The sequence below is a fragment of the Pongo abelii genome, chromosome 12 (genome assembly GCF_028885655.2).
Source record: "Pongo abelii isolate AG06213 chromosome 12, NHGRI_mPonAbe1-v2.0_pri, whole genome shotgun sequence".
Taxonomy (NCBI): domain Eukaryota; kingdom Metazoa; phylum Chordata; class Mammalia; order Primates; family Hominidae; genus Pongo; species Pongo abelii.
In genome coordinates this window covers 59,268,581-59,294,509 of record NC_071997.2, presented here as the reverse complement: position 1 = coordinate 59,294,509, position 25,929 = coordinate 59,268,581, and the positions used below count along the sequence as shown (strand labels likewise).

At 54.8% G+C, this 25,929-nt stretch overlaps 1 protein-coding gene across 3 annotated transcripts in view; it reads right to left on the bottom strand.

Moving 5' to 3' along the window:
* Window positions 1-44: 44 nt before the first annotated feature.
* The window catches only part of RAB11FIP5 (RAB11 family interacting protein 5), a 39,545-nt gene continuing 13,660 nt past the window's right edge, over window positions 45-25,929 (bottom strand). Inside the window, exons 2-6 of one of the 3 annotated variants that reach the window (XM_054546663.2) lie at window positions 15,521-15,957; window positions 14,692-15,391; window positions 6,353-8,350; window positions 2,676-2,865; window positions 45-2,395 (exon numbers count right to left, since the gene is read on the bottom strand). In XM_054546663.2, the coding sequence (XP_054402638.1) occupies window positions 2,192-2,395; window positions 2,676-2,865; window positions 6,353-8,350; window positions 14,692-15,391; window positions 15,521-15,957 (3,529 nt within the window). In that variant the 3' untranslated portion in view covers window positions 45-2,191. 3 annotated transcript variants of the gene reach the window in all.

Sequence of the window (25,929 nt, the reverse complement as noted above, 5' to 3'; positions counted from 1 at the left end):
TCCTGTAACTGTTCATTCCAAAACAGGAACACAACAGAGCCACCTGCAGTACATGAATGTTTTATTCTTCATAAAGTGCTTAAAACATGAAGAACAAGCTCTTTATAAAGAGCCTTAACTAGGAAGACAAACAGCAAAGCAGAACCATGCCTGCTCCCTGCCCAATCCACCTGCAGCTCTCCTCCAAGTGTGGCTAGGAGAAGAAACATCAACAAGGACCCTGGGCTTCGATTCAAAAACTCCTCTGAAGCCATCCATGCCCTAGGCATTAGGGAGGCCCACAAAGGTCAGGGCCAGGACTGGGACTGAATAAAGCCCAGAGGAATCCCCACTGCGGGGGGAGGGGGTAACTCCCCCTCTCTCAGAAAAGATACTTACTTCTCTAATAGTCAGTGACCCCCAAAAGCATGACTGAAACCCTGGGGACCAGTGGATACTTTTCTCTGCTTTGATGAGTGGAGTTTAAGGTAGGTAACGTTACAGTGGCTTTCCTCCATGTGTGGCACTCCTCTGCTCCATCCTGGTGGCAGACAGACATCACCCAGAGGGCACGTGTCTGCCTGAGGCCTTCCAAAAGCAAGCCCACAGGCCCTCTCCTGAAGAAGTGGTGGTCCCAGAGGAGCTCTTGCCTCCTCACTAAGCCATAAGTATCCTTCTTCAGCACCTCATCACCCCCCATTTTTGCTAATTCAGGGTGCCCCAAGCTGCCAAAGTTCCCTGCCGATGCCTTGGGGAAGCCTACCATGTTTTCTACAAGCAAACCAGGGGCTGGGCCAAAGGACAGACACTTCATTTCAAAGTGCACTGCAGCCAAGCTAGGCAAGCCCCTGGGGCAGAAGGGACAGGCTGAGTTAGCAGCTTGGTGGATGGATGGGAGGACAACAAAGGCTTTTTCCTAAGTATAGATGTCTCCCAAAGGCATAGTGGGACCTCCCACTTCCAGGCAAGCTGACTGGTCTAGTATGGCTAAGTCCTGAGGCCAGACATAGAATGAGAGTGAGCAGGGCAGCCCCAGGCCTGCCTGCCCGCCTGCCCAGCAGTGTTTATCTTGGGATCCTCCTATTGGGGTTGAGGGAGGGGAAGACAGCAGTAAGGTTGAGGGAGGAGCAACTTGGCCAGACCAAGAGATTAACTCTAGGGGAGGGGAAGAGCCCACAGCAGGGCTGCCCATTTCCATTCCCAGGGCCCTGAGAGAGCCATCCCTATGTACTCAACAGGTGGGAGGGGGACGCCACACAGCGTGAGAGGTCGACATCCAGGGGCTCTTGACCCCGCCCACAAAAGGCACATTTTAATTGGTTTCCAAAAGTTCAAACCCTGCAGCAACACAGAGTTTTGGCATCTGGACAGGCAACAAGAATAGACATGGAGGCTTGATCCCCAAAATATAAGCAGTCCCAAGCCCCAGCCTGGAGGGACCTACACATTGGAGGTGGTCAAGAGCTCAAAAAGCAAAAAGGTGTTCTCCCCGCACCCACCCCTGCACCCCACACATTCCCATGTGACACTCGTGCAAAGGTCAGAGGGGGCAGGGAGCAGCCTGAAGCACACACATCATCCACCTCTGTCCACACGGCACTCGCCCCACAAACAGCTCCAGACTGAAGCAGACTCAGGACATGGCAGAGACTGGCCCAGACCACACAGGCTTCTTGTTCTCAGGGGAATGGGTGTGAGGCTGGAGGCTGTTTGCCCATAACTCACAGACAAACAGGCAGCGTGGTCGTTGTCCCAGTAATACTAGAAGCCCCTCCAGGGACTGGAGGGAAATGAAGGGGATGGGGCTTTGGCTGTGGGAAGAAATGGCTGACCATCCTTGGTGGGTAATAAAGTATGTGCTAGCAACCAGTCTTGTCCCAGATTACCACATCAAGCTACAGTTCACCCCTGCTCTGTCTTGGGGGAAGAGTTCCAATTCCCTGGGGCCCCCAAAGCTGAGGGGTATGAAAACAGGCAGGTAGGAAAGACCCAGGGCTCCCAAAGACACACAAGTTGTGCACAGAACCTGATGCCTCCAAAGGGAATCCAGAGGGCCCCCCTTCCAGCAGCCCCAGTTGAGGCAGGAGGGAGAGGAGCAAGGAGTGACAAGGCAAGACAGACGATGCCCCACTGCAGATGAGAGAGTTCAGCAGGAGGGAGGGCGGGCAGCGGTAGGTCCATGCCAACTCTCCTGGGGGTGGGGTGAGGAAGGCTATTTGGGGGGGCCCGGGGGGATCTGCAGCAGCGTGGGTGAGGTCTCCATGATCCGCACCAGCAGCCGGTCGATGTAGCTCTCCAGCTCCTGCACATGCTCGTCCCGCTGGCTCAGCTCCCGCTCCCGCTGCAGGAGCAGACTGATGAGCTCATCATGGGTCAGGTGGTAGTACTTGGCTGACTGGTCCAGCACAGCTGAGTCCTGAGGCCGGACCGAAGACAGTGAGCAGGGCAGCCCTAGGCCTGCCTGCCTGCCTGCCTGCCTGCCTGCCCGCCTGCCCGCCTGCCCGCCTACCCACCAACACCTAAGTTTCACCACCACAGGGCCCCGGGCTGCCTGTCTCCAAAGCCAGAGCCTAACTGGCTTCAGAACTCTGACGTGAGGGACCTGGCCTGCTCCCTGCCCCACCCTCACCAGGACCAAGCCCTGAGACTCCACCACACATTCTGTCAGATGCCCCCCACACCCTGCTGGGCCTTACCTTCAGCCTTTTGGTGTCCACCATCTGGCCAGCCTGGGGGGCCTGGGTCACAGGCTGAATGCTCCCAGATGTGACTGTTTTGAGCTTCTCCAGCCCACTGCTCAGGGCTATGCTCAGACTGGAGCGGGACTGCTTCCTGTCGGGGCTGCCCTCCACAGGGGCGGCACTGAGGGGCTTCACGGGGTGGGGACTGCAAAGACATACAAGACATGGGTTACACAGAGAGAAAGGTGGCACTGGTCAAAGGTGGGGCTGCCTTCCCTGTGGAGCCTCCAGGTCTGCTGGACAGAAAGCCCAGCACTGGGTGGTAGCTGTCCCTACAGAGTCAAGGTCTCAGGGCAGGAGTGTCCAGTACTCCTCAGCAACCCCTGGGCTGGCCTCAATCCCCGCCCCACCACCTGCTCCCTCCCCATTTCACTCCCTCATTCACCCAGTGACCTGACCCTTTCACAGGGACAGCAAAGGCCATGCTACAGACTCCTGTGCACCTGCACCCAGCCTCTGTCAGGGACACCCTCCTCCAGCCATCTTCCCTCCTTTCTCTTCTCTACTGTAACCTTTCTCTAGTGCGGTGACCAACCCTCCCAAGTTCCCAGTTTTCCCAGGACTGTGAGGATTCCCAGGACATGAGACTTTGAGTGCTAAAACCTGGGCAAACTGGGACATTTGGTCACCCAGCTCTCTCTAGGGGTTGCTTCCCATCAGCATTTACACAGCCCTGCAGAGGTCAAGCCCTCCCTTGACCTTGTATTTGCTCTAGCTATCATTCCTAGTCACCTTCCCCCTTCTTCTCACCCAAGCCTCTCCGCAGCAGCATGGAGACTACATTTGTATAATTTCTTACCTTTCATTGACTCCTTAACCCATTAGAACAGGACGTCGGTCTCTACCGGCCCACCACAAGTGGACTTGTTGAGGCCACCAAGCCCTGCTGGTTCTCACCTCACTGACCTCTGTGGAGCCGACACTTGAAGCACTCCTTCCTTTGGGCTGCTCGCCTCCCTTTCCCTTCAAGACCTCCATTTCATCTTCTGACCCCACAGCCCCTTCTCAGTCTTAACAACTGCTAGTCTGCCCTTGGGTTCTCTCCTCTCCTCCTCCCTGCATCCTACCACCCTCCTAATCTCCATCTCTAACCCAGACCTCACCGCCTGGACTCTAGACCTGCAGAGTCAGGTGCAGGCTGGCTTGCTCCCTGGGTTCCCCCTCAGGTGCATCCCACTCCCCGCCACACCTCCTCTGTGCTGCCCTAGCAGTGAGGAGCACCTCTGACCCCCTTGGCTCAGGTCAGAAAGTCAGAAGCCTGGGAGGTCCTCTGGCTCATCCTCTTCAGCCTCGGCCTTAACAATCAAGCACTGCCACCTTCCTACCTTCTCAAGCCACCCCACTCCTCTCCAAGCCAATTCTTAAACCTTCCTTCTAGTCACAGCCACTAAATCAGCTCCTCCACCTCAGTCTTGCCCACCTCCAACCATGCAGCTGCAGGATAATGATCTCAGCATTTTCAAAGCTTTAGAATCCTTTAATGGCTTCTATTAAGGTAAGAAAATACAATCTCTAACACAATCTGGTCCCTGCCCTTTCTTCATGGTCCACTACTCCCAAAGCCGCATTCTTACCAAGCTCTTACAAAAGCTATTCTTCTGTCTGGAACAACACTGCCCCTTCCTCCCGCTGGCTCACTAATTCCTACTCATGTTTCACAGTTGTCCAAGGCCACCTCCTCCAGGAAGCCTTCCTGATTCCTCCAGGCTAAGATGACCCTTCTCTGGGATCCTCCAGCACCCTGTGACAGTTACATAAACTATAACATAAACTGCATCAGGCTCCCACATTAACTATCCTGCCCAGGGGGACCTCTTACAAATCTATGCTTACTTCACAGAGGATTTAGACCATTCAAGAGTAGAAAGCAAAATGGCTTAGTCCAAGGCCCTGAACTCCACTGAAGGAAGGGTCACCCAGACCCAGAGACTCTCAGGCTAGATCCATGCATTCATTCTCACAAATCGGGAAGAGCACCCAGGCTCTGGGCAGACAGTAGGGAGAAAGAATGCATCTCAGCCCTTTCCTGCCACCTAGGAGCCTGCGCTAAGGATGGGGTATAAAAGCAGCTCTAATGCCCCCTACGGGCTGTGCCAGGGAAGGGGAGGGTGACCAGTGTAGTACAAAAATGCCTTGAATGAGGGGCCAGGAGGCCTTGGTTTGTTTGCCCCCTTACATCAGAGGGATCCGGGATCCTAAACCCTGAGGCTCTCATGGGCTCCATTTCTTCCTTTGAGGAATGAGACAGCTCTATTTGGCCCATCCACTTCATAACAGAAGGAACAAGCCCAGTACAGACATGAAGCCAACTCTGGGACGAATAAAACTTATAAAAAGTGGCAAGTATGATTAGAGGTCATGCTGGCAGACAGCAGGGCCAGCCGAGGACACTGCAACCACCAGCTCCCCCACGTCCTCTCCCTCACCTCAAGGGAGCAGAGTCACCACCACTACCAGGGAGGGATGCTGGGGGCAGCCTGGACTCCCTCCTACCCACTTCCCATATGTAGTTCTGGCCCCTTGGGGTTTCTTCCCTTCTTGGGTCCACTTTATCTTCCCCAGTGGACTGGATATTTCCTTGGGAATAGAGTGGAGACAGTGTCTTTCATCTGTTCAGCATCTGACACATAGTAGGTGCTCAGTGAATGTGGATGACCAAACATGAATTCGTGGTCGGGAGGCCAGTGCTGGAGCATGTCCCGCTCCCCAAGCCCCACGTCCTGCCCTGCTCTTCCCTCCTTCACTCGGTCCTCCTAGAGCACTATCGTCCCAGAGGGACTTGCTGCCTTCTAAGTCACACCCCATCACCTCCCAGTGCCCTGAGTCTCCAGGCCTCTGCCCACATCACCCCTGACCAGCCACCTGGTGAGGTCACAGCTTCATCATTCTTCCAAACCTTCCAATGCCACAGTGAGCACGGTCACACAGGCATCTGCTGTCCACTCAGCAGTCCTAAGTGCATCGGAACCACCCCTTGAGAGGCACCAAATACAAACCAACGAAGCAACTGCTGCAGGTGGGGAACCCTTCTTCTGAGAGTTATATATGTGGGAAGTGTTTGAGTTTTCCTTTTTCTTCTGAAGGTGTCTGCAGCTTTCTCTCTGACCTAAGTGCTAGTCCCTCCTCTAGCTCTCTGCCTTCCGCAGCCTGCACTCTCACTCTAGCAGAACAGGAAACTGCTCGAGGCTCCACTGCCAACCTGCTCTGCCACGGTCTGCCCCAAGAACTGCCCCCTGCTTGACAAGTTCCACCACCCCCCGCCCACAGCTCCCCTGCGGCCGAGTGCACATGCTCCGGAAGGGCCTACAGCACAGCTCGCCTTCCCTGCCAGCCCACAACAGCTCTCCCCACTTCATTCCTTATGCCCTGCACCTCATCAGTGCTGTTCTCCAAATCCCTGGCTTGTGGGGGGCTGCCTTGATTATCCCAAGTCCCAAGAAGGCAGCTTCAGAGGTGGCACCATAGAAAGCTCCTGTCTTCAAAGCCTGTACCGTCTTGCCTCTGGGGTAAAAGAGACCCTCACCTGCCCCACAAAGGATGAGGCTGGAGTGTGAACCCCTCAGTCCCTTGGACTGTTCTGCCCCCTGTCCACCCCCTTCCTCCTGGACAGTGTTCTGGGGGTGGATGCTCACCTGGCACTGGGCTGTGGCTCCTCAGCTGGTCGTGTCTCCAAGGGCAGAAGCACAAGCAGGGAGGCTGGGGTGGCTGCAGCGAGGTCCTCCCTAAGTAGGGCAGGGGAGCCCCCAGGTGGGGAGGGCTCAAGGGGGCCAGGGAGTAAGGCTGGCTCCCCTGGTGGTGCGGAGGAGGTGGTCAGGGGCCAGGCTTCAGACAGGGGAGAGCATGGAGGGCTGGGCCCCCCACGGTGGTGGCTGGCCCAAGGCGGGAGAGGGGGCGGTGGAAAGTCAGGCTCTGGGGGAGTGGGCAGCTCTTCTGGACCAGAATGAATAGAAGATTCCCTCGACCCTGGCAGGGATGCAGATAAGAGGCTGGGAGGATCTCGGCTCCCCTGAAACAAGAAGGGGTTCAAGGCATCTTCCTTGGAGACCCACACATCAGCCTGCTGGGAGGTGACTGACAGGGACCCAAGCCCCTCTCCTACTGGATCCTGGCCCTGGGCCTCAGGAGCCTCAGGGCCTTCTCCAACCTCTGGAGCACCCCAGATGTGCTGACTCTGAAGAGCCAAGCTCTTTGAGTGACAGGGTATGGGGGCAGGACCCTCAGGGCAGCTGGCGGGTGCAGACAGGCAGGGCCCAGACACAGGAGGGCTGGCGTCCTCCACTAGCTCTTCCAGGCCAGGCTGGCCCAGCAGGGTTGCAGAGGAGCAGCTGTCAGACTCCTCCGACTCACGCTTCTCTCCCTCCTCCTTGGTCTCTGGGGGACCAACAACCAGTGCACTTGGGAAGGCATCTTCTCCCTCTGTCTCTGGCCCCCTGTTACTCAGCCCCACTGCAGCCTTCTCCTCCTCCTCCTCCTGGGATCTTGAGGGTGTGAAGAGGCGCGGTGGCTTGGGAGGTGGGGTGCTGGGCTGCAGCCCCTTGTCAGACACCCACTCGGGTTTAGGCTCGGGCTCCAGTGGCGGAAGCCCCTCGCTCCCCTTGGGGCTCACAGTTTCTGGCGATTCAGGCTGCACCTGGGGAGGAGGCTCATCAGACTCTCCCCTCAAGACTAGTGAGGCCGTCTCAGCTGCAGGAGAAATGGTGACCACATCCCAAGGCCAGGCATCATCAGCTGTCTCGACGTCAGGGCAAAGCTGGTTTTCGCCTCGGAAGGACTCATCGTCCTGGCCCTCAGCAGCGCTCTCTGGGCCCGGCAGCCTCTCCCACACACTGATCACTTCTGGGGAGCTAAATAGCGATGTCCCACTGTCTGCCGGACTCTGCCCTGCTTCCCCTTCCGGGGCTGGCAGTTCCCTGTCTGGTTCTGAGGCTGAGGCTCTCAGCTGCAGCTGGGCTGACGAGGAGGGCAGGCCGGTCCCTACCGACCCGAGGAGCCCCGGGTCAGCCGCACTCGCGCTCTGGTGGTCCGGTCCCAAGTCCAGAGGAACCCTGGGCTCCAGCCACACGCTGCTCCCACCTCTTCCTCCTCCTCCTCCCCCAGGCTCTCCCTGGGGCTCAGCTGCCTTCGCAGTCATGGCCCCGGGGCCTGGGTCTTGCAGCCCTGCCGCCTCCAGCCCCACTCCTGCAGGGGCCAGGATCTCGCTCCTGGCCTCTGGACGCAGCCTGCTGGCAGCAAAGACGTTGAAGGTGTTGTCCCACTCAGGCAGGGCTTTCCCAGGGGAGGCCAGGGGGGTGGGGCTGGCCCTCGAGGCACTGGGGAGAGAGGGAGCAGGTGAAGGAGAGTTTAGTGCTATGTCGGCTATGAGCTCCTCGAAGAAGGGGTTGCTCTGCAAAGAGGTGAGGAACGGGTTGGTAAGACCCAATAATCCAGGTGGGGTGGCTTCAGGGGCGGCGGTGGTGGTGGCAGCGGCGGCAGCAGTGGCAGCAGCGGGGGAGGCGGCTGCAAAAAGGTTAGCGCTTAGCATGGGAGCAGCAGTGGGAGCAGGAGTGGGAGGGGCCGGAGCCCAGGGGGAGCAGGGGAGGTGGTGAGGAAGAGCAGCTGGGTCAGATTCTACCTGAGGAGACACGTCCAGGCTGTGGAGGGAGACAAAACCGTGAGCCTCCTGGTTAATGCCAAGACTGGAAAGGCCCCTGAGTCCCACGCCCCACCCCCTGCTTCAGGACCAGGGGCCACAACACACACATAGGCTGGATTTACCTACTTGGGCCAGGGTACAGAGGGAAGACCCCAACATGTAACATTATCAAGTGCCTCCCAAAGAGAAAGATGCCAGGCAAAGCTATTTTAATCCTCACTCCAACCCCAGAGAGAAATCATCTCATCTGATAGGCAGGATCCGATCCAAACCTAACCAAGTGTTCTTTCCTCTATCCCATGCTGAAGCTTCTAAGGTTCTACTCAACAAGGAATTTACGTCTGGGAAAACTAATCTGAAAGCGCCTTACATCCCTTTTTTTTTTTTTTTTTTTTTTTTTGAGATAGAGTCTCTCACCCAGGCTGGAGTGCAGTGGCGCGATCTTGGCTTACTGCAACTTCTGCCTCCCAGGCTCAAGCCATTCTTGTGCCTCAGCGTGTGCCACCACACCTGAATAATTTTTGTATTTTTAGGAGAGATGAGGTTTCACCATGTTGGCCAGGCTGGGCTCGAACTCCTGGCCTCGTGATCTGCCCACCTGGTCTCCCAAAGTGCTGGGATTACAAACATGAGCCACCAAGCCTGGCCCCTTTTAGGACTAAAAGCAAAGAAAACACCAGCTGGCATGGGAGATAACGAGACCAGAGAAAGGCCAGGCCTAGGTATCTGGCTGGACAAAGCCAGAACTTATAGGACCTAGCAGGGCACCTGGAATTCTGACACTTGAAACAGCCTGGGTTCTATTGATCCCTTGCAGAAGCAGAAGTAATGATAGGCTGTCATTGGGTGTGACAAGGTGTCTTGTTTCTTTGAGGGGCAGCCTACCCGGCTAAGGAAGATAAGCCACCTGTGGAGAATGTCAACCAACAGGTGCCCTGATGGTCCACCCTTTGTCTCCCAAGGCTGGCAGTGTGACAGTAGCAGCAACTCTGGATGTCACCAGGGGCTTCTCAGGGACTCTGGGGATGGGGACAGGGCAGGTGCTCTTAGGACACTGGAGACCAGGTTCTGGCCTTCATCTGTCCAGGGCAGGGTCCTTTCAGGGAGGAATGCCCCCTGCACTGGTGCTTATCCACAGAGTGAGGCCGACTCCAGAGATGCAGGCAGGGGCGTGCTCTCAAACTAGAGCTTCTCACTTCTCTAGGACACAGACAGAAGGCCACAAAAATTGGCTGCCTTGCCACTGAGCCACCGTCAGAGGCAGATCTCGGTGGCCTCACCCTCTGCCTTCTGAGCAGTCTCCCTCCTCATGGCCGGTCTCCCAGCCCTGGCTCTAAGCTTCCAGGACCCCCGTTCCTTGGCCCCTGCCTGTCCAGGTGGAAATATCCTGGGGAAACCCCTACACATCTAACTTTTCAAGCCAACCAGCTTCTTTGCACAGGAAATGTGGGCAGTGAGTCCTGAAGGGGCAGAAGCCAGGCTTTGGCCAGCCAGCCCATAAGGAGTGTGGCTTGGGGTAGGAAGGGCACCTGTGGAAAGAGCATGAGCTGTCCGGAGCTTGCCCAGATTCTCCCAGGAACCCAGGGCCCAAAGAAGGCAGACCCACACAGAGGTGGGCTGAGGCAGGTCAGCTCGGCTGCTACCACCAGGGGCAGACCACAGGAAGGAGTCCAACCAAACAGAGGCACAGGTGGCTCCAAAGATGGTTCTGGGAGCAGGGAGGTCAGCCTCACAGGTAGAACACAGCCAGGTCCCAAACCCATGGATTTCTCATAAGAATCAGCTTCCAGAGAGTCTCCTGACCCTATTTTTCACCTTACAATAACTCCCCATCCAAGGGTAAATTCTCAGCCTCATCCCCTCCACCTAAAGATGGAGGGAGAGGGAGGTAAAAATTCCCACCTGTTTCCACCCCACCTGGGCTTCCCACTACTACCCTGCGAAGATACCAAAAGAGGAAGAATCGTGAGCCCAGAGCCTCAACCCCCGCAGATGCCCTTTCTCCCTTCACTCCAGACAAGCCCCAGGCCAAGGCACACATGCCTGCCGTGGGGACCAAGGGGAGTGAGAAGCAACATACACCACCACCAGGTCAAGAGCCTGACCTCAGCCCACTTGCCATTAGAACATCCATACCATACCCAGCCCAACCCTGCCTACAGGACCCGGGCCCCCAGGAACAGGGCTAGAGCACTCTGAGCTACTTCTCTCCCCAGCCCCCTTTATGACAATAGGCCACAGTGGTCTGAAGGAAGAGAGTCCCATCAACATTAAAAGCACCACGCTTAACTCTGCCCCCTCAGCCCTAACCTGGCCTGCACTCACCCTTGCAGTCTTTCAGCAACCTGGCTGGCAGTCAGAACTGCAGGGACAAGAGCGACAGGGGAGTAGACTGGGAGCCCCAGGTTAGGCTCGGCAACCTCCCTCTCCCGGACAGCACCCCAGAGGTACACACAAACCTGTTGGTATGGAATCAGCAAAGGGCTCTCCCTGGAGGAAGGGACTCCAAGCACCAGGCCTGGCAGGCTTTACAGAGCCAGCAGTACTTCTGAGGGCATCTGTCCATCCTCCTATCCAGTAACACATCCCTCCTTCATGCCTTCCTCTCCCTTGCTCCACACCGAGTGCACATTCTGAAGGTTCTCACTTCAAAACATCTCCCTCCCACTCCACCTGGCCCAGGTCAGGGACATATTCCCACGTGTGCTTGTCTTTGCAGGTCATGCTCTGAGAACAAATAAACACCTCTGCATCCTAGAACCCACTGTGCCAGCCTGGCACACTCTCCCCACCCCCAAGCGGTGGGGGCAGCAATATATGCTGACTTGTCTTCTCTTTTAGGATCAAATGCTGGGAAGGAAGTCAGAAGTCCAGATGTCTCTGCCCCTTCAACCTGAGGGAATAAAACTTTACTGCCTGCAGGAAGCTCTGAACAATTGGTTGAACTTGCCACTCAACACAGGAACCACCTGTTCACCCTGACAGCCCCTCTTCTTAAACACTACGCCACAGGGCTACCTCTGTAGCTGAAGGCCAGGTGTCACTAGCGGACAACTCTTCCTTAGGCTGAAAAGAGCTCTGTGTCCTTGTTATTTCCACACACTGGTCCCAGAGATGGCAAGTGAATCTGCACAAGCTCTCTACCAGGCAATCCCCCAAAGGCCGAAGCCAGGCTTGGAGGCACGTTCACCTCCAGCAACACTGCCCTTCAGCCTTCCCTCCTGAGGCACGACCTCCTGACCCTCCTGAGATGGGCCCAATGTGCAGGAAACATGTCCAAGAGACAGGCACATCCTCTCCCATCACCTGGGCACAATGAGGTGACAGGGGCCTTGTAAGCTGTAAGTAGGGAGAACGTATCATTTATCTTCCAAACCAGAACACTGTTAATACAGTAACCATAAGAAGAGAACAGGCACAAGCAGGACATGAGACTGCACTAACTCCAAGCCACTGGGAGCACATTATAGTTACTCATTTACACCACCAAGAATGCAGACAAGCTCCTTCCGCTGCCACAGCACATTCCAGGCCCACAGGGACCTTGTTGCCTACCACACCTGGTGCAGGGAGGCACTGCAGAGATTGCCAGAGGCCACCATCATGATACACTCATCTCTATGTTGTACCACACTTATTCCCAACTTTAAAAGTTTTTGTAATCAACATTTGATCCCCTTCTGTGCATAGAGTCCTATGGTTAGTGTGGGGGGCGGGGATCAAGGGAACACACAAAGACACAAAGACAATCCACTTTGGCCCTGGCGGGTTTAACATGCGTGGTCTTGCCTGTCCTCAAACACATGAAGTAGCCTGTGCTGCAGCTCAGTGTGAATGGCTCATAACAGGGCAGGGGAATGAAGCTAAGTCCTGTGGCCAAGACAAGCTTGGTCTCAACTACCTACTCCCTGCTCCGGCACACACTGGTAGGGGCCCAGTGTGACCGCCATGGGCCCCAACAGACAAAGGCCATGTCAGAGGAACAGCACGACCCTCTTCTCAGCCCTGCATAGCCTCATTTGTTCCTTCCCCACGGCAGCAGCCTTTCTCTGGATACTACACTCAACACGTTCAGCCCCAGGCCTCTCTGTGGGGCATCAGTGCCACATGGGAGCACTAGAGGGCGCCGCTGTTCTTCCTAGTGAGGAACATCCTGCAATCCGCAATGGTAGCCCCAAGGCAGAGGCCCCCAACCTCTGGACCTGGGGACAGGCTCCCCGGGCCCCAGCTGGAGATCCTGCAGCTACATTCAGTCACTCCAGTTCTGAGTCTAACCCACAGCTTCCTGCCATGAGGCAGTTCATCTCTCCTCTCCTCAGAAGCCCTAAGCAAGCCCTCTGGGGAAGTGCCAACAGTCCTTTCTTCCAGGCCAGCCTTCCCCTCCCTGCAAGGCACACGAGGCCAGGATGCTGCTGATTGAGCTCAAAGGCCAGGTGTCACATCTGTCCAGTCCAGGCCATCTTACCCAAAGCACAGCCCCTCCCACCCCATCTGCATGCACGGCCACAGAGCCTGGCCCTGCAGCCGCCACCTGCAAATGGGCCCCATCTTGGGAGGGATGCTGAGTGCCCTCCATCCTGCTAAAGACAAGGCTCGGAATTCAAGTGGCAGCAGGACAGAAACCTCAGCTTCCTTACGGCCATCAGTGACCCAAATCCTCCAGATTCCAAGAGGCCATTAGGAGACATGGGGAAGCAGGAGAAAGAGGATGGAGACTGTAAGTGCCCCAGGCCAGTGACAACCCCACAGACTCACAGCCTGTGGGAGTCCAAGCTCAAAGCCTGGGCAGGACTCACCTACAAATGGCCCCAGCATTCACCCTGCCCCAGAAAAGGCCCAGAGACACCATACGGACAACCACACTGAGCCTGTGGTCTGTGCCCCTTTCAATCCAGGCCCTTAGCTCCTCCCAGCAAATGCCCTGTCCAGATCTCCTGCCACCTCCCTCTACCCTACCACCTCCAAATACCTCTGGCCGGCTGTCACAGGGCCACCAGGCTCAGCCTGGCATCTGGGAAAGGCCTGTCCCCTTCTTCCCAATCTTCCCCCTAGGCCACAGATGGCCAGCAGCTCGCCTGGGCTCTGGTGAGTAGGGGCGGGGCAGTAGGGACAGGAGCTGCCATATCAAGCAAGGGAGGCAGGGGGTGGCATGCCCCTGAAACTGATCCACCCCCCACACCCCTGTCTATGAGGGTCTAACAGGGGTTGTCAGCTGACCATGGCCCAAACCTAGAAAGGCCTGCATGTCTCTCTCCACTCCTCTCAGCAGACTTAGAGTGCCACAGGGAAACGAAAAGCCAGGACTACAAGATTCCTCTCCCCTCTGGGAAACAGGTTTAGGGTCCTTCCTCTGCCCTATCTTTTGCCCCCTTGCTACTGTGCTTGTCCTCTAAACCTGTCCAAGCAGCCATGGAGCGGGAAGGGCAGGCTTGTTGAGAGAAACAGTGGCTCTCACCACACTATGCTGCCCATGAGTGCTGGCCCCAGGCCCTTGGGAAGGTGGGACACACACTTCTGTGACCTGTGCCTGGAGCCCCTCTCTGGACCCTGCTATACAATTCTGCAGCCTCCCCTGGCTCAGAATTAGGAGGAAGCAAATGGTGGGCATCAGGGGCTCTGCCCAGGGCCTGAAATGGGGGACTCAGTATATTCAAAACAGAACAGCTGCCACCAGCACTTCCCACGGTGCCATACCTCAAGACCAAGAGACATCAGAGAGGGCCAGAGCTCCCAGGGTCTCCAAGGACAGAGATGGGTTACAGATTTCATGGGAGCTGCCCACAGCCTCTTGCCAGGGGAAGCAACTGGCAGGTGAATGAACAGGGGAAGGAGTGGTAGCCTCAGTTATTTGACTCCCATCTCCCAGAGGGAAGTGATCACAGAGACAGCTGGGGAGAAGTCCTCTAGCTCCAGAGAGGGGAAGGGAAGTCTGAGGGTGTGGTCTCCAGTCCTCATCTCTCTACCAAGGCTTCCTTACCTTGAGGTCAGAGGGCAAGAGGTGGAGGTCAGGAAGCAAAGAATTCACACAAATGGCCTTTCCTGCTTCCCTCCAGCTCAGGGGGTGGGCATGCCAACTCATGCAGCAAGGCGTAGGGCTGAGAAGTCGGACCCCTCAATCCATAGGACTCTCAGAGCACTGCGCCCTCGTAACTCACCTGTGTCCATGAGCACAGAACGAACCTTGGCTTAGGGAGACACCCCCACTAAACCATGCAAAGCCAGAGCCCCAGCAGCCTGCCTGAGGTCCATATCTGCTCCTTCCTCCCTGCCCCAGGGTCGAGGCAGCACACACCCAAGCATCCTCCCCAAGGAGCAAAGTTGGTCTTGCCAACGACTTACCTGGGTTTCTGAGTTGGGTCCTTGGCTTCTCTCAAGCCAAACCAGCTACTCTTGGCCTTTTCCTCCCCACTGGATGAGTGATGTGGGGAGGCCCCCAGGGTGGGACCCCCCTTTTCCCCCAGAGAGCTTCTGCGCCCCAACTCGCTCCGACTTAGGCCTTGGTGGTGGTGGTGGAAGAGGCCCATCCGGGGCTTGCGTTCCTCCTTCCGGGCTCCCTCCTTCTCTGCCACAGCTTCAGAGGAGGCCACTATGGGTGTGGCAACCTGGACCGGCTTGCCCTCTGGTAGCCGGGCCCCCTCCTCCTCTCCAGGGTGGCTGGCCCCAGGGGCCAGGACTTTAGCCTGAGCACTCGGCTCCTCCTGTCCAAGCACTGCCTCTGAGCTGCTGTTGCTACGACTGCCTCTGGGCCAGGTGTCATCTGTGGAACGAGGCCCCTCCTCAGAGAACCGGGAAGAGACAGCTTGCAAGGAGCCAGAGGATGGAAGCGAGCCCGAGATGGAGCTGCGGTGCCGCACAGGGCCCTGGGGCTCCTCATTGTAAATGTGGCTCCCATTGACACAGAGCGAAGAGCGGGAGGCAGCATCCAGGTGGCCCTGAAGGTCCAGAAGGGCCCGAGGAGGAGCCACTCGCATCTGGTTGGCCTCATCACTGTAGGTCCTCTTATGGGTGAACAGCTTGGGGGACTGTGCAGAGTCCCTGCCTGCAGGGGAAACACATGGAGTTAGCTCGCAGGAAGAGAGGCCCCATTTCCTGGCCCCAGGCCTTCACCACCACCCAAGGGGAGAGCCAGTGCCCCCCTCCCCAGGGCGGCGGCCCTGTGCTTGCTCACCCCCTTCAGTGGACAGCCAGCTGCTGCGGCTTGGTGAGCGGGTGAGGAGCTCGGCGCCAGGTCCCTGGTAGGCCAAGCTCCCGCTGGCTGAGGACAGGGTGCTGTCCGAACCCAGCGAGGTGTTGGACTGGGTCAGGGACGACTTGCGCAGCTTGTTGCGGAGGAAGAAGCCTTTGGCTTTGCCCATCTTGCCCAGGCTGCCCAGGTCAGGATCCTCTATGGCGCTGCTTGGGAGGATGGCAGAGGCAGATTCCAGATCATACTTCTTCTTGCCCTTCATCTTGTCCTTGATCTTGCTGAAGGGGGACCTTGGCTTGTCCTTCATGGACAGGTCAAACATACTGGCGCTCAGGTTGTTGCGCGTGAACTGGATGGTGACTTCAATCTCGCCGCGTTCCTTCTCCTTCTTGCCTGGCTTGGAGTGCAGCTTGTACCACCTGTGAGAAGAGGGGAGCAGGCAGAACTCAGTCATGGGCCCAGGGAGCCTGGCTCCTGCCCAGTACCAGGCACTACCCAGACCCCTCCTTGCTCTGAGAGCCACTGATAGCCTCTCCCTAAAGGCTCCTGCTCTGACCCATCGGCCTGGGCTTCCAGGCTTCAGATGCAGCTGAGAAACTATCCAAAACATTTCCATGATGGAGAAAACCACGTCCTGAGTGGGGAAGCTCCTCGGGTGCCACCAGGTAGGGCGGTGGTTACCACGCCATGCCCCCTCCCACCCCAGGACCTTCTCCTCGTGCTCAGAGACCTCTCCTCTGCCCCATCTCCCCTACATCTGAAACTCTGAGGCCCAGAGGGGTGAGGCTGGACCTGGGAGGGCCCTCCCATCTCCAGGCCCCAGCACAGACAGACCTACCCACATTTCTCCCTGTTGACATCATCTCCTCTGGCCAGTCCCAGCCAAAGCTCTGCTCCCAGCCACCGTGAGCCCAGGAAAGAACAGCTCACCCAGAGGCCCAGGGCCAGGAACACAGGAATGCTAGTGCATACATTCACGTATGTATACACACACACACACCTCATTCACACACTGACTAACCCCAAGCCCTGTCAGGAATACCTCTACAAGATGCAGGAACAGACAAGAATGGCAGAAAGAGACCCAGGAAAGACGAAGAGCACTCACATCTGTTGAGCATCTATGGTGCGTTATGACCAGCGTGAGGTTCTTACCTCACTCCCGCACATACCTCCCAAAAAGCATATGAGGTAAGAGGCACTACCCCATTGTACAGATCAGGAGGGTGAGGCTCAGTGGTAAAGGAACCCATCCGTGGAGACTCAGAGCCAGGCGTCCAGCCCTCCAAAGCTTAAGTTCTTCCCGGTGCACACCCACTGTGCCCAGAGAGACACAGAGGCAGCCCCCAACACACATGGCCACCGCACAGGGTGGCTGGGGCCCGCCCTACTGGGGAGAGATGTTCTTATGCAGGGGTTGGCAGTTTCTTAGAGAACTAAGAAAACTCCGATCATACAAGCAGCAGTCACACTTCTTGGTACTTAGCCTACTGAGGTAAAAACTTATGTCCACAGAAATACCCTGCACACAAATGTTTATAGCAGCTCTGTTCATGATTGCCAAAACTTGGAAGCTGCCAAGGTGTCCTCCAGTAGGTGAACAGATAAGCAAACTGTGGTACATCCAGACAATGGAATACTGCTTAATGATAAAAAGAAATAGGCTATCAAGCCATGAACAGACACGGATGGACCTTACGTATGTAAGTGAAAGAAGACAATCTGAAAAGGCTTCATGCTTGCATGACAAACTATTTGACATTCTGCAAAAGGCAAAATTATGGAGACAGTGAAAAGGTCAGTGGTTGCTGGGGGATTGAAGGGAGGACAGAGCGATGAATAGGCAGAGCACAGGGACTTTTCAGGAGAGAAAAACTATCCTACATGCTACCGTAATGGTGGACATGCATTGTTATACACCCACAGAATGCACAAAACAACAAGTGAACCCTAACATAATGTATAGACTCTAGTTAACAATGACGTATTGATATTGGCTCTCAAATACAACAAACATGCCACACTAATGCAAGATGTTAACAGAGAAAACGGTGGTAGGTGGGTGGGTGGAGTAGATGGGAACTCTCTATACTTTCCCCTCGTTTTTCTGTAAACTTAAAACTGCTCTGAAAAATAGACTTTATTAACTAAAAAAGAGAGCAGAGAACACAAAAAGGAAGAAACTATGAAAGAAATCATACAAGAATGTTTTTCTGAACTGAAGAACATGAATGCTAGAAGAGTCCTACAAGTATGCAGTGCTTGCCAACACATGCCAACAGACAGACACATGCCAACAGATACAACTATGAGGCTTAGAACACCAGTCACGAAAGGATTCGAACAGCACTGGAGTCTTCCTTAGCAACACTGGGCACCACATGAAGGAATGTCTTCACATTTCCGAGGGAAAAGCCTTCCACTAGCCTGGAATTCCAGACCCAGCCAATCGAGCATGAAGGTGGAATAAAGCCTGGTGGTAGTGGTCAAGCTGGTCACTAAAGGGCTCAAAGTCCCTTGGTGACTGCACAGCACACACACACATACAGACACACACACACACACAGCTACCCAAGCCGCAGTCAGTGATGCAGGGGCCACCTCCCACCTGAGCTCTGCCCCCAACAGTGCCAGCTCCCTGAGCTTCTGGTGGACACAGAGTGGGGCGTGGGGAGCCTTTGTATGAAAAGTCCCTATACATCCAAAGATCCAGAATTAAGTCACAGCAAAAGCTTGGTGGTAGTGGTGGTAGTATTTTGATTATTTTTTAATGTTGAAGTTTTTTTAAGAAGGCTTCCTGGGGCACCTCTGACTCTTCTACATCCCTGTAGAAGAGCCCGTCATGATGAAATCCTGGTGGGCTATGGCCCGTCCCCTCCGTGGAGACCCACTCCACGGCCTGAGCGGCCTGAGCCTAGACTTTGGTTTTCCCTCCCAAACCTGAGAGACAATCCCCTGAGAAGGCCAGGTAGGAACAGATGGTGCCACGGGCAGGGCGGGCAGAGAAAATGCCTGAGAGGGTGCCTCTCTCATAAGGCACGGGCAGGGAGTGAGGGGAGGAGAGGCTAAGTGAGACAGACAGACTGGAGGATGTATGTGAGGGTGTCTGTGGGGCAGGAGAGGAAGTTTGACAGAAAGACCAGCCAGCAGCATCAACAGCCTCACACCTCTACGTTCTCAGCCCAGTGACCACCCTGGGCCTGACCCTTTACCTATTTAGAGGCTAAGCCCTAGTCATGTTCCCTAAATCTGGGCTAGGCCCTATCTAGTACAGGAATGTCCTGGGAGGTAGGGCAAAAGAGAAGGGTATGGACTCCAGCCCCAAACTGCCCAAGCCCTGAGTAACTAGGCTCAGCAAGCACAGCCAGCCTTTGCTGGGGCAGACAGGTCAGGGGCCCTCAGCCCCAGCTACTCACACTGCATACACCACAGCGGTAATGCAATTACCTGAGGGGACCAGGGCCCTGTGGTGAGACTGCAGGGAACTAGCACTTCCTACATTGTCTATTTTTGTCCTATTTGAATGTTTTCTAAGGAGCATATATTACTGTGGTAATAGGAAAAAGAGACAAGGGAAAGCTCTTGCTCCTATCTCATCTCAGCTTCTTGAGCCACAAAATGGGCCGCGCTCCTCTGCCTCCCAGCCCTCAGAGGAAGGTGGGAGGCCAAGTTTCAGGTCCTCTGCCACAAGGACCTTTTGGGCCTCTCTCCCCTATAAGGTCACTTCCCCTTTTCCTGTTCTGCTCAGCCCTCCCCCACAGGGAATTTGGGTTTCTCCCTGGACTTGTTTTTCAAGGAAGCACAGAAGGAAAAAGAAAAAGCTTCCCTGAATATTTTTTGGGCTCTCCCATCCAGAGCACAGTGAAATGGAGAATGGCCAGGACCTACCTCTGGATCCCAGCTGCCATCATTCGTCCACCTCCCTTCCAGCCCCACCTCCCTCTGCAACCCAGTCAAAGGTAGGACTGAATGGGATACTGCCTGGCACCTTGGCCACCCTGGGCACCCCAGGGACTCAACCAGAGCAGATCTTCTCCCAGAAGTATGGCCTACATGAGCTGAGATGGCCACATCCTCCCCCTCCCTAGAGGTGCTGCTTCCCTGTGCCTGGACCAGACCTGCTGGGCACCATGGAGGTCCACTGGAGAATGGAAAACTATGAACACTGTCGAGGGGGGCTGAGGAACCCACGATGAAAACAAATGGAGGCTTTCTTTTCACAGAGCCCCACACACAGCAGAGCAAATGGGCTCTGAGCACCTCATCCCTAGAGACTGAAGCCCCCACGGGGAATGTGACAGCAGGGTCCTATGACCTAGTTCAAGTCCCACCTCCTCTGGGAAGCTCCCTCAGCTGCCACCATCCTGCCGGCCTGGCCCAGTCCCTCCTCTTTCTGACAGGCATACACACTCTGAACCAAACTCACTCTACAGCCAGATCTGGCAGCACCGTGCCCCAGGACCCCCTGGTGTTGTCATGTCCTGGGCACCCAAGGTCTCCCTTGCTGGACTGTGTTTCTTGTGGATATTGACTGAGTATCCCCTGGGGCACACAGCTCCAAAGTAAAGAAATCATGCATGCACAGTCTGGAGCTGTTACAATCCTGCAGGGCCCTCTCTCAGCTCTCATCTGGATGCGCCTGACAGCAGGGCATGGTGGTGAGTGCTGGGTCCCCCATCGACCAAGTCACCTCCCTCAGCCTCCGCTTCCTTGGCTCTCAGGTGGGGACAACCATCCTCTTGGCTGTTGGGAGGCTAAGGCACGTCAAGCCTGGTTGGCAAAACCCGCTTATCCTCTCATTCTCTCCAACGACCATGAGCTCTTAGGACTCCTGCTCTTGAATCCCTGAGGCCGATCGCTCTGCCTAGCCTTCAAGGGAACATGCCAGATCCTTTAATAAATATTCAACCTCGGACGCGCACGGTGGCTCACGCCTGCAATCCAAGCACTTTGGGAGTCCAATGCGGGCAGATCACTTGAGGCCAGGAGTTTGAGACTGGCCTGGCCAATATGGCGAAACCCCGTCTCTACTAAAAATACAATAATTAGCTGGGTGTGGTGGCACACGCTTGTAATCCCAGCTGCTCCGGAAGCTGAGGCATGAGAATCACGTGAACCTGGGAAGCAGAGGTTGCAGTGAGCCAAGATTACACCACTGCACTCCAGCCTGGGCAACAGAGTGAGACTTTGTCTCAAAAAAAAAAAAAATCCAACCTCAACTTCCCAAGGCTGGCTGTGCAAGAGATAGGCCCTGGTCTCCAGTTTTAGAGCTTCTGTTCCTGCTCCTTCCTCCCTACCTGACCAAGGTTTTTTCTCCCTCTCTCTGCCCTTCACCAGGCCTAGCTGACTGGGCCACTGGGCTTAGGAACTCCAAAGCCCAAGCTGAGGCCTGACCTGTCACTTTCATCCAGGGCAGAGACATGGCCAAAATCAATCAGGGTGTGACCAAGGCCCCAACATTCATCTAGACAATGGCTCACAAGACAGCTCTCATTTTCACAGCTCCACAGCTGTAGCACCCAAACCTGCTATGCATCGGTGCAGGATTTATATATAGATATAAATCCACCCAAGACGCCACCCAGACTTACTGAACTAGAAGGTCCCGGCCTGGTTATCTATATTTCTCAGTGGGTTTGGGGGTGGGGCCCCACAAGTGAGTGAATTCACCCAAAGCCCATGTGGGAACCACAAGGATGGTCCCTGACGCTTTATATCACTTTAACGTCAGCAGCCACCTGGGCTCTCCACCTGGGCTTGTCCTTAAGGACACTCAATCGGTACCCAGGAGAAACCTGTGTCTTTCCCCTGCCCAGTAAGGCTTGCCTTCCCAAGTCCTGAGGACACGCTGCTTCTGAGAGGACTGACCCTAGAAATACTCATCCCTCCCCCAGGAGGGGGTAAGTTACCAAAGGAACACACTGGGGAGGAGCAGGCAGCATTAAGCACTTTCCAGAAATTAAGAGTGTTAAGATGAATTAGGCCTCCTAGTTCAGAAACCACTGGAGAAACAACACTCTCACCAAAACAGGAGGAAGGATAGTGATTCTGCCCCCATACAGTTCCCCTGACACCCACCTGGTGCTCAAAGTCCGGGCTGCCTGCAGCACATATATCGCCGACCAGCACATCCTTCACTGCAGGAACTAAGCTGCTCCACCTGCAAAGCACCCACCTTGACTCCATCTCTCTGTCAGGGGCACCATCTGGGGCACTTGAACTCTCCAAGGCCCAGGCAGCACATGCTCAAGACACAAGGGTTTTGATGAAGATGATGATTATCTGGGACTTGTCCCAGGTGCCTCTGCAGCCAGGACATGATGGACACAGTAAGAAAAGGCACAGTAAGAGAAAATTCCTTGCACCTGAAGAGGCACATGCAGCTACTGATGCTGCTCTTCAGAAGACACATATCAGTGCTTCTCAAACTGCAAAGTGCAAAAAAAATCACTGGATCTTGTTAAAATGTGTATTCTGATACCCAAAGTGTAGGTGGACCTGAGAGAGCTCCCAGCTACCCATGCTGCTGCTGGCCCAGAGGCCACACATGAGCAGAGGGTTGCACACGAGGGCGCTAGAGAATGGCCAGAGCTGACCCTGCTGAGGGCTCACTGTGTGCCTGGCTCTGCAGCTCTTTTACTATCCACACAACCAGCCCAAGAGACGGGAGGCCCATTTCACAGATGAGGAAACTAGGTTGTGGAGATGGTTTGTAAGTTGCCCAGGGCCACACAGCTAGTAAGTAATGGAGCTGGAACTTGAACATGAAAATGCCAGCCTCCAAGCCCATGTCCTCAACCTTTAAGGTTTAGCAACTTTTAGAAAAGCAGAATGTATATACTCCTGCCCTGGGTACCCTGAGAAGCCAGAGGCCGGAAAAGGCCTGGCTACACATCACAGACCCTGAAGACCAGACCCCCTTTCAAAAGGTTGGCACAATCCCAGAGCACAGAGCCCTGAGATGCCACTGAGGGGACCTCAGGGTTTTGTCCTGTCCTCAGCCCCTCAAAACCTTGTCCGAGAGCAGCCCAGCCTCCCCCAACAGCCATCAGGGTCCAGAATTCCTGAGAGGCTGGGACCACAAGGAAGCTCTTACAGGGCCCCCTGCTAAACTAGAACACCTCTCCCAAGCTCTCTCTGCCTGACAAAGTTCACCAGGCCCCGTGTGGACTTGGGACTTGGCCCTCAGCCTCCCCGCACCCACCACCGAAGCAGAGGACAAAGTGGATGGAAGGGGTGGAGAGGAGCAAGTCTGCTCACCTGTCACCAAGATTACAGCCCTAGTTACTCCTGCTGGTGGGGTCCCCAGGCCCTCATAACCAACTCTCCACCTAGTTCTCAGAAAATGCAGCTGGGCTACCCAATGCCATCTAGCATAACTGGGGAGGTCCTGCACTCAGGGGAGAGCCGACCTGGGGCAGCTGTCACACATACCCATGCAAGTGCCAGGGAACTCCAGTCAGAGGCAGATGGGGCGTGGGGGCTATGGGTAGCTGCAGCAGCAGGCCTGGACACATCTAACTCACCCCCAATTCTTATCAGTCTAAAATTCAGACCCAAATAACAATGCCCCTTTCTGAGCCCCCACCCATCATTTATTCCAGACTCCAAACAACCTAGAAACCAGATTTGTCTCTTTTTTTCCCTCACCCCGTACATCTAAACTTCAAACTCTGTGAACTCTACCTGCAATTATCTCTAGAACTCACTCTCACCACTGTCACCCCATAGTCCCATCCACCACCACCTCCCTGACGGACATTAGAACTCCCTGCTTACCTGATGTCCACGTTCCACCCAGCAAAGACGTCAAGTGGGAGCTCAGCACGCCCTGCTCTCCCTCGCTCAGCACCTTTTGGGGCTTGGCTCCTCTGCATCTCTCATTCCACTCGGGCCACACTGATTCTCCTGGTGTCCCTGAACCCATCAGATGTGTTCCCACCTCAAGGCCACTATACATGCTGCTCCCTCTGCCTGAGATGCAGGCCAGATCTTCCAGCCATGGTTCACTCACTCACTCGAGTTAGGGCTCTGTTCATCCGAGCCTCCTCAGTCTTCCCCAAGTACCCCAACTGCAACCACCCCTCACCCTCTTTTTTATTTTATTTTATTTTGAGATGGGGTTTCGCTCTTGTTGCCCAGGCTGGAGTGCAATGGCTCGATCTCAGCTCACTGCAACCTCCGCCTCCCAGGTCCAAGCGATTCTCCTGCCTCAGCCTCCCGAGTAGCTGGGATTACAGGCATGTGCCACCCCGCCTGGCTAATTTTGTATTTTTAGTAGAGACGGGGTTTTTCCATGTTGGTCACGCTGGTCTCAAATTCCTGACCTCAGGTGATCCACCCACCTCGGCCTCCCAAAGTGCTGAGATTACAGGCGTGAGCCACCACGCCCGGCCCCCCTAACCCTCTTTCATCATCATACTGATCACAAGCTGGCACTGGTGTGTGCGCACGCATGTGTCCCCATGTGCACATCAACATGACAAAATGCTGCACATGTTCAAGGCTTGTTAGCATCTGTCTTCCCTTTCTCAACAGTCAAGTGCATTATTATGTTCATCTCTGTACCCCCAACACTTAAGAGTGGACACTCAAATATTTGCTCAATGAGCCAACAAATTATGGTGTGACTAACGTGGGCCCCCTTCACAACTGCTCTATGGTTTTCTATTGCTACAAACACATGGGTCTTACTTGTGAGAGCTGGAGCTCCCAAAGAGCAAAGAGGGTCCCCACCCCACCTGCCAAACAGGAGCCTTTGGAGGGCAGGAGCCAGAAATGTCAGGCTTAAAGGGAGGTTTCCAAAATGAGACCTTCTTTGTGAGACACTTCCTCAGCCCCCAACTGAACTAAGAATCTCACTAACTTCCCTGGGAGAGAAGATGCCCAACCAGATGTGGGAAGCATCCAGCTTTGTGAACAGAGGAGTCACTGTTGACCCAACTCCAGCCCATCTCTTGGCCCTCAAAGGCCACTAATCTTATCCCCATTACCAACTACAATCACTCAGTTAGCACCTACTGTGTGCTGGCACAATACTAAGCACTGAACACATGGAATTACATCTTACTCAATCCTCTTAACAACCCTGTGAGGTTGATATGGGAGGCCGACTCTGGGAGTGGCTAAGAGCATGGACTTCAGCGCCAGGCTGCCTGGTTAAGCCCCAGCCCCACCACGTGCTGGCTGTGTGACCTCATATCTATACCTGTTTCCTCACCTATCTATAAAATGGTGGTAGCAGCCTACCCTCTCCTCACAAGACAACAGGCTGAGTAACCCAACAAAAATCTGAAATCTGAAATGCTCCAAAACCTTCTGAGCACCAATATGATGCTCAAAAGAAATGGTCACTGGAGCATTTTGGATTTTTATATCAGGGATGCTCAACTGGCCAGATAATACAAATATTCCAAAGTCCAAACTCCAAAACACTTCCGTCCCAAGCATTTGGAATAAGGGATCTTCAACTTGCATGAGGATTCAATGGCCTATGCGTGGAGCACTCAGAACAGGGCCTGGCACACGGGAAACGCACACGAGCATCGGCTCTCACATTCAGCAGGTGTGAGCACTGAGGTAAGGACACGAGCACTGAGGTAAGAAGACGTGCACTGGGTCCAGTCACAGAGTAAGCAGGAGAGCCAGAACTGGAACTCAGGCTCCCTGCCTCCAGAGCCCCCGACCTTGACCACTATACTATGCTGCCTCCCTCTGCAAGTACAACACACACTCACCCCCGCATCCAGGAACCCCCATGTCTCTGCCCAACCAAGGAATCCAAAGTGAAGTCACCCCCCCTATTCCTCTAGAGCAGGGGGTATGTGTTAGATGGGAGGAAAAATCACATCTTTATTTCCCCTAATCTCTAACAAAATTTAGCATGTCTTCCCACTATGAATTTTTGCAACAGTAGTATAGAAGCAGTACCTATACGCTTGTCACCAAGAGAAATCGGATTATTTTCCTATCACATTTTAGCTGTTATGGATGTCACAAATATTTATACTCTTCACTACTTTGAATTGTAAAGTCATTAGACCTCCTGTAGATCTCATTATTTAATATAGTAATAAAGCACTTATGTTTCTTTAGTAAATGCTTTTGTTTTTTTTTTCTTTTTTTTTTTTTTGAGACAGAGTTTTGCTCTTGTTGTCCAGGCTGGAGAGCAATGGCACAGTCTCGGCTCACTGAAACCTCTGCCTCCTGAGTTCAAGCGATTCTCCTGTCTCAGCCTCCCAAGTAGCTCGGCTTACAGGCCCCCGCCGCCACGCCCAGCAATTTTTTGTAGTTTTAGTAGAGACGTGGTTTCACCATGTTGGTCAGGCTGGTCTCAAACTCCTGACCTCAGGTGATCCACCCACCTCGGCCTCCCAAAGTGCTGGCTTTTA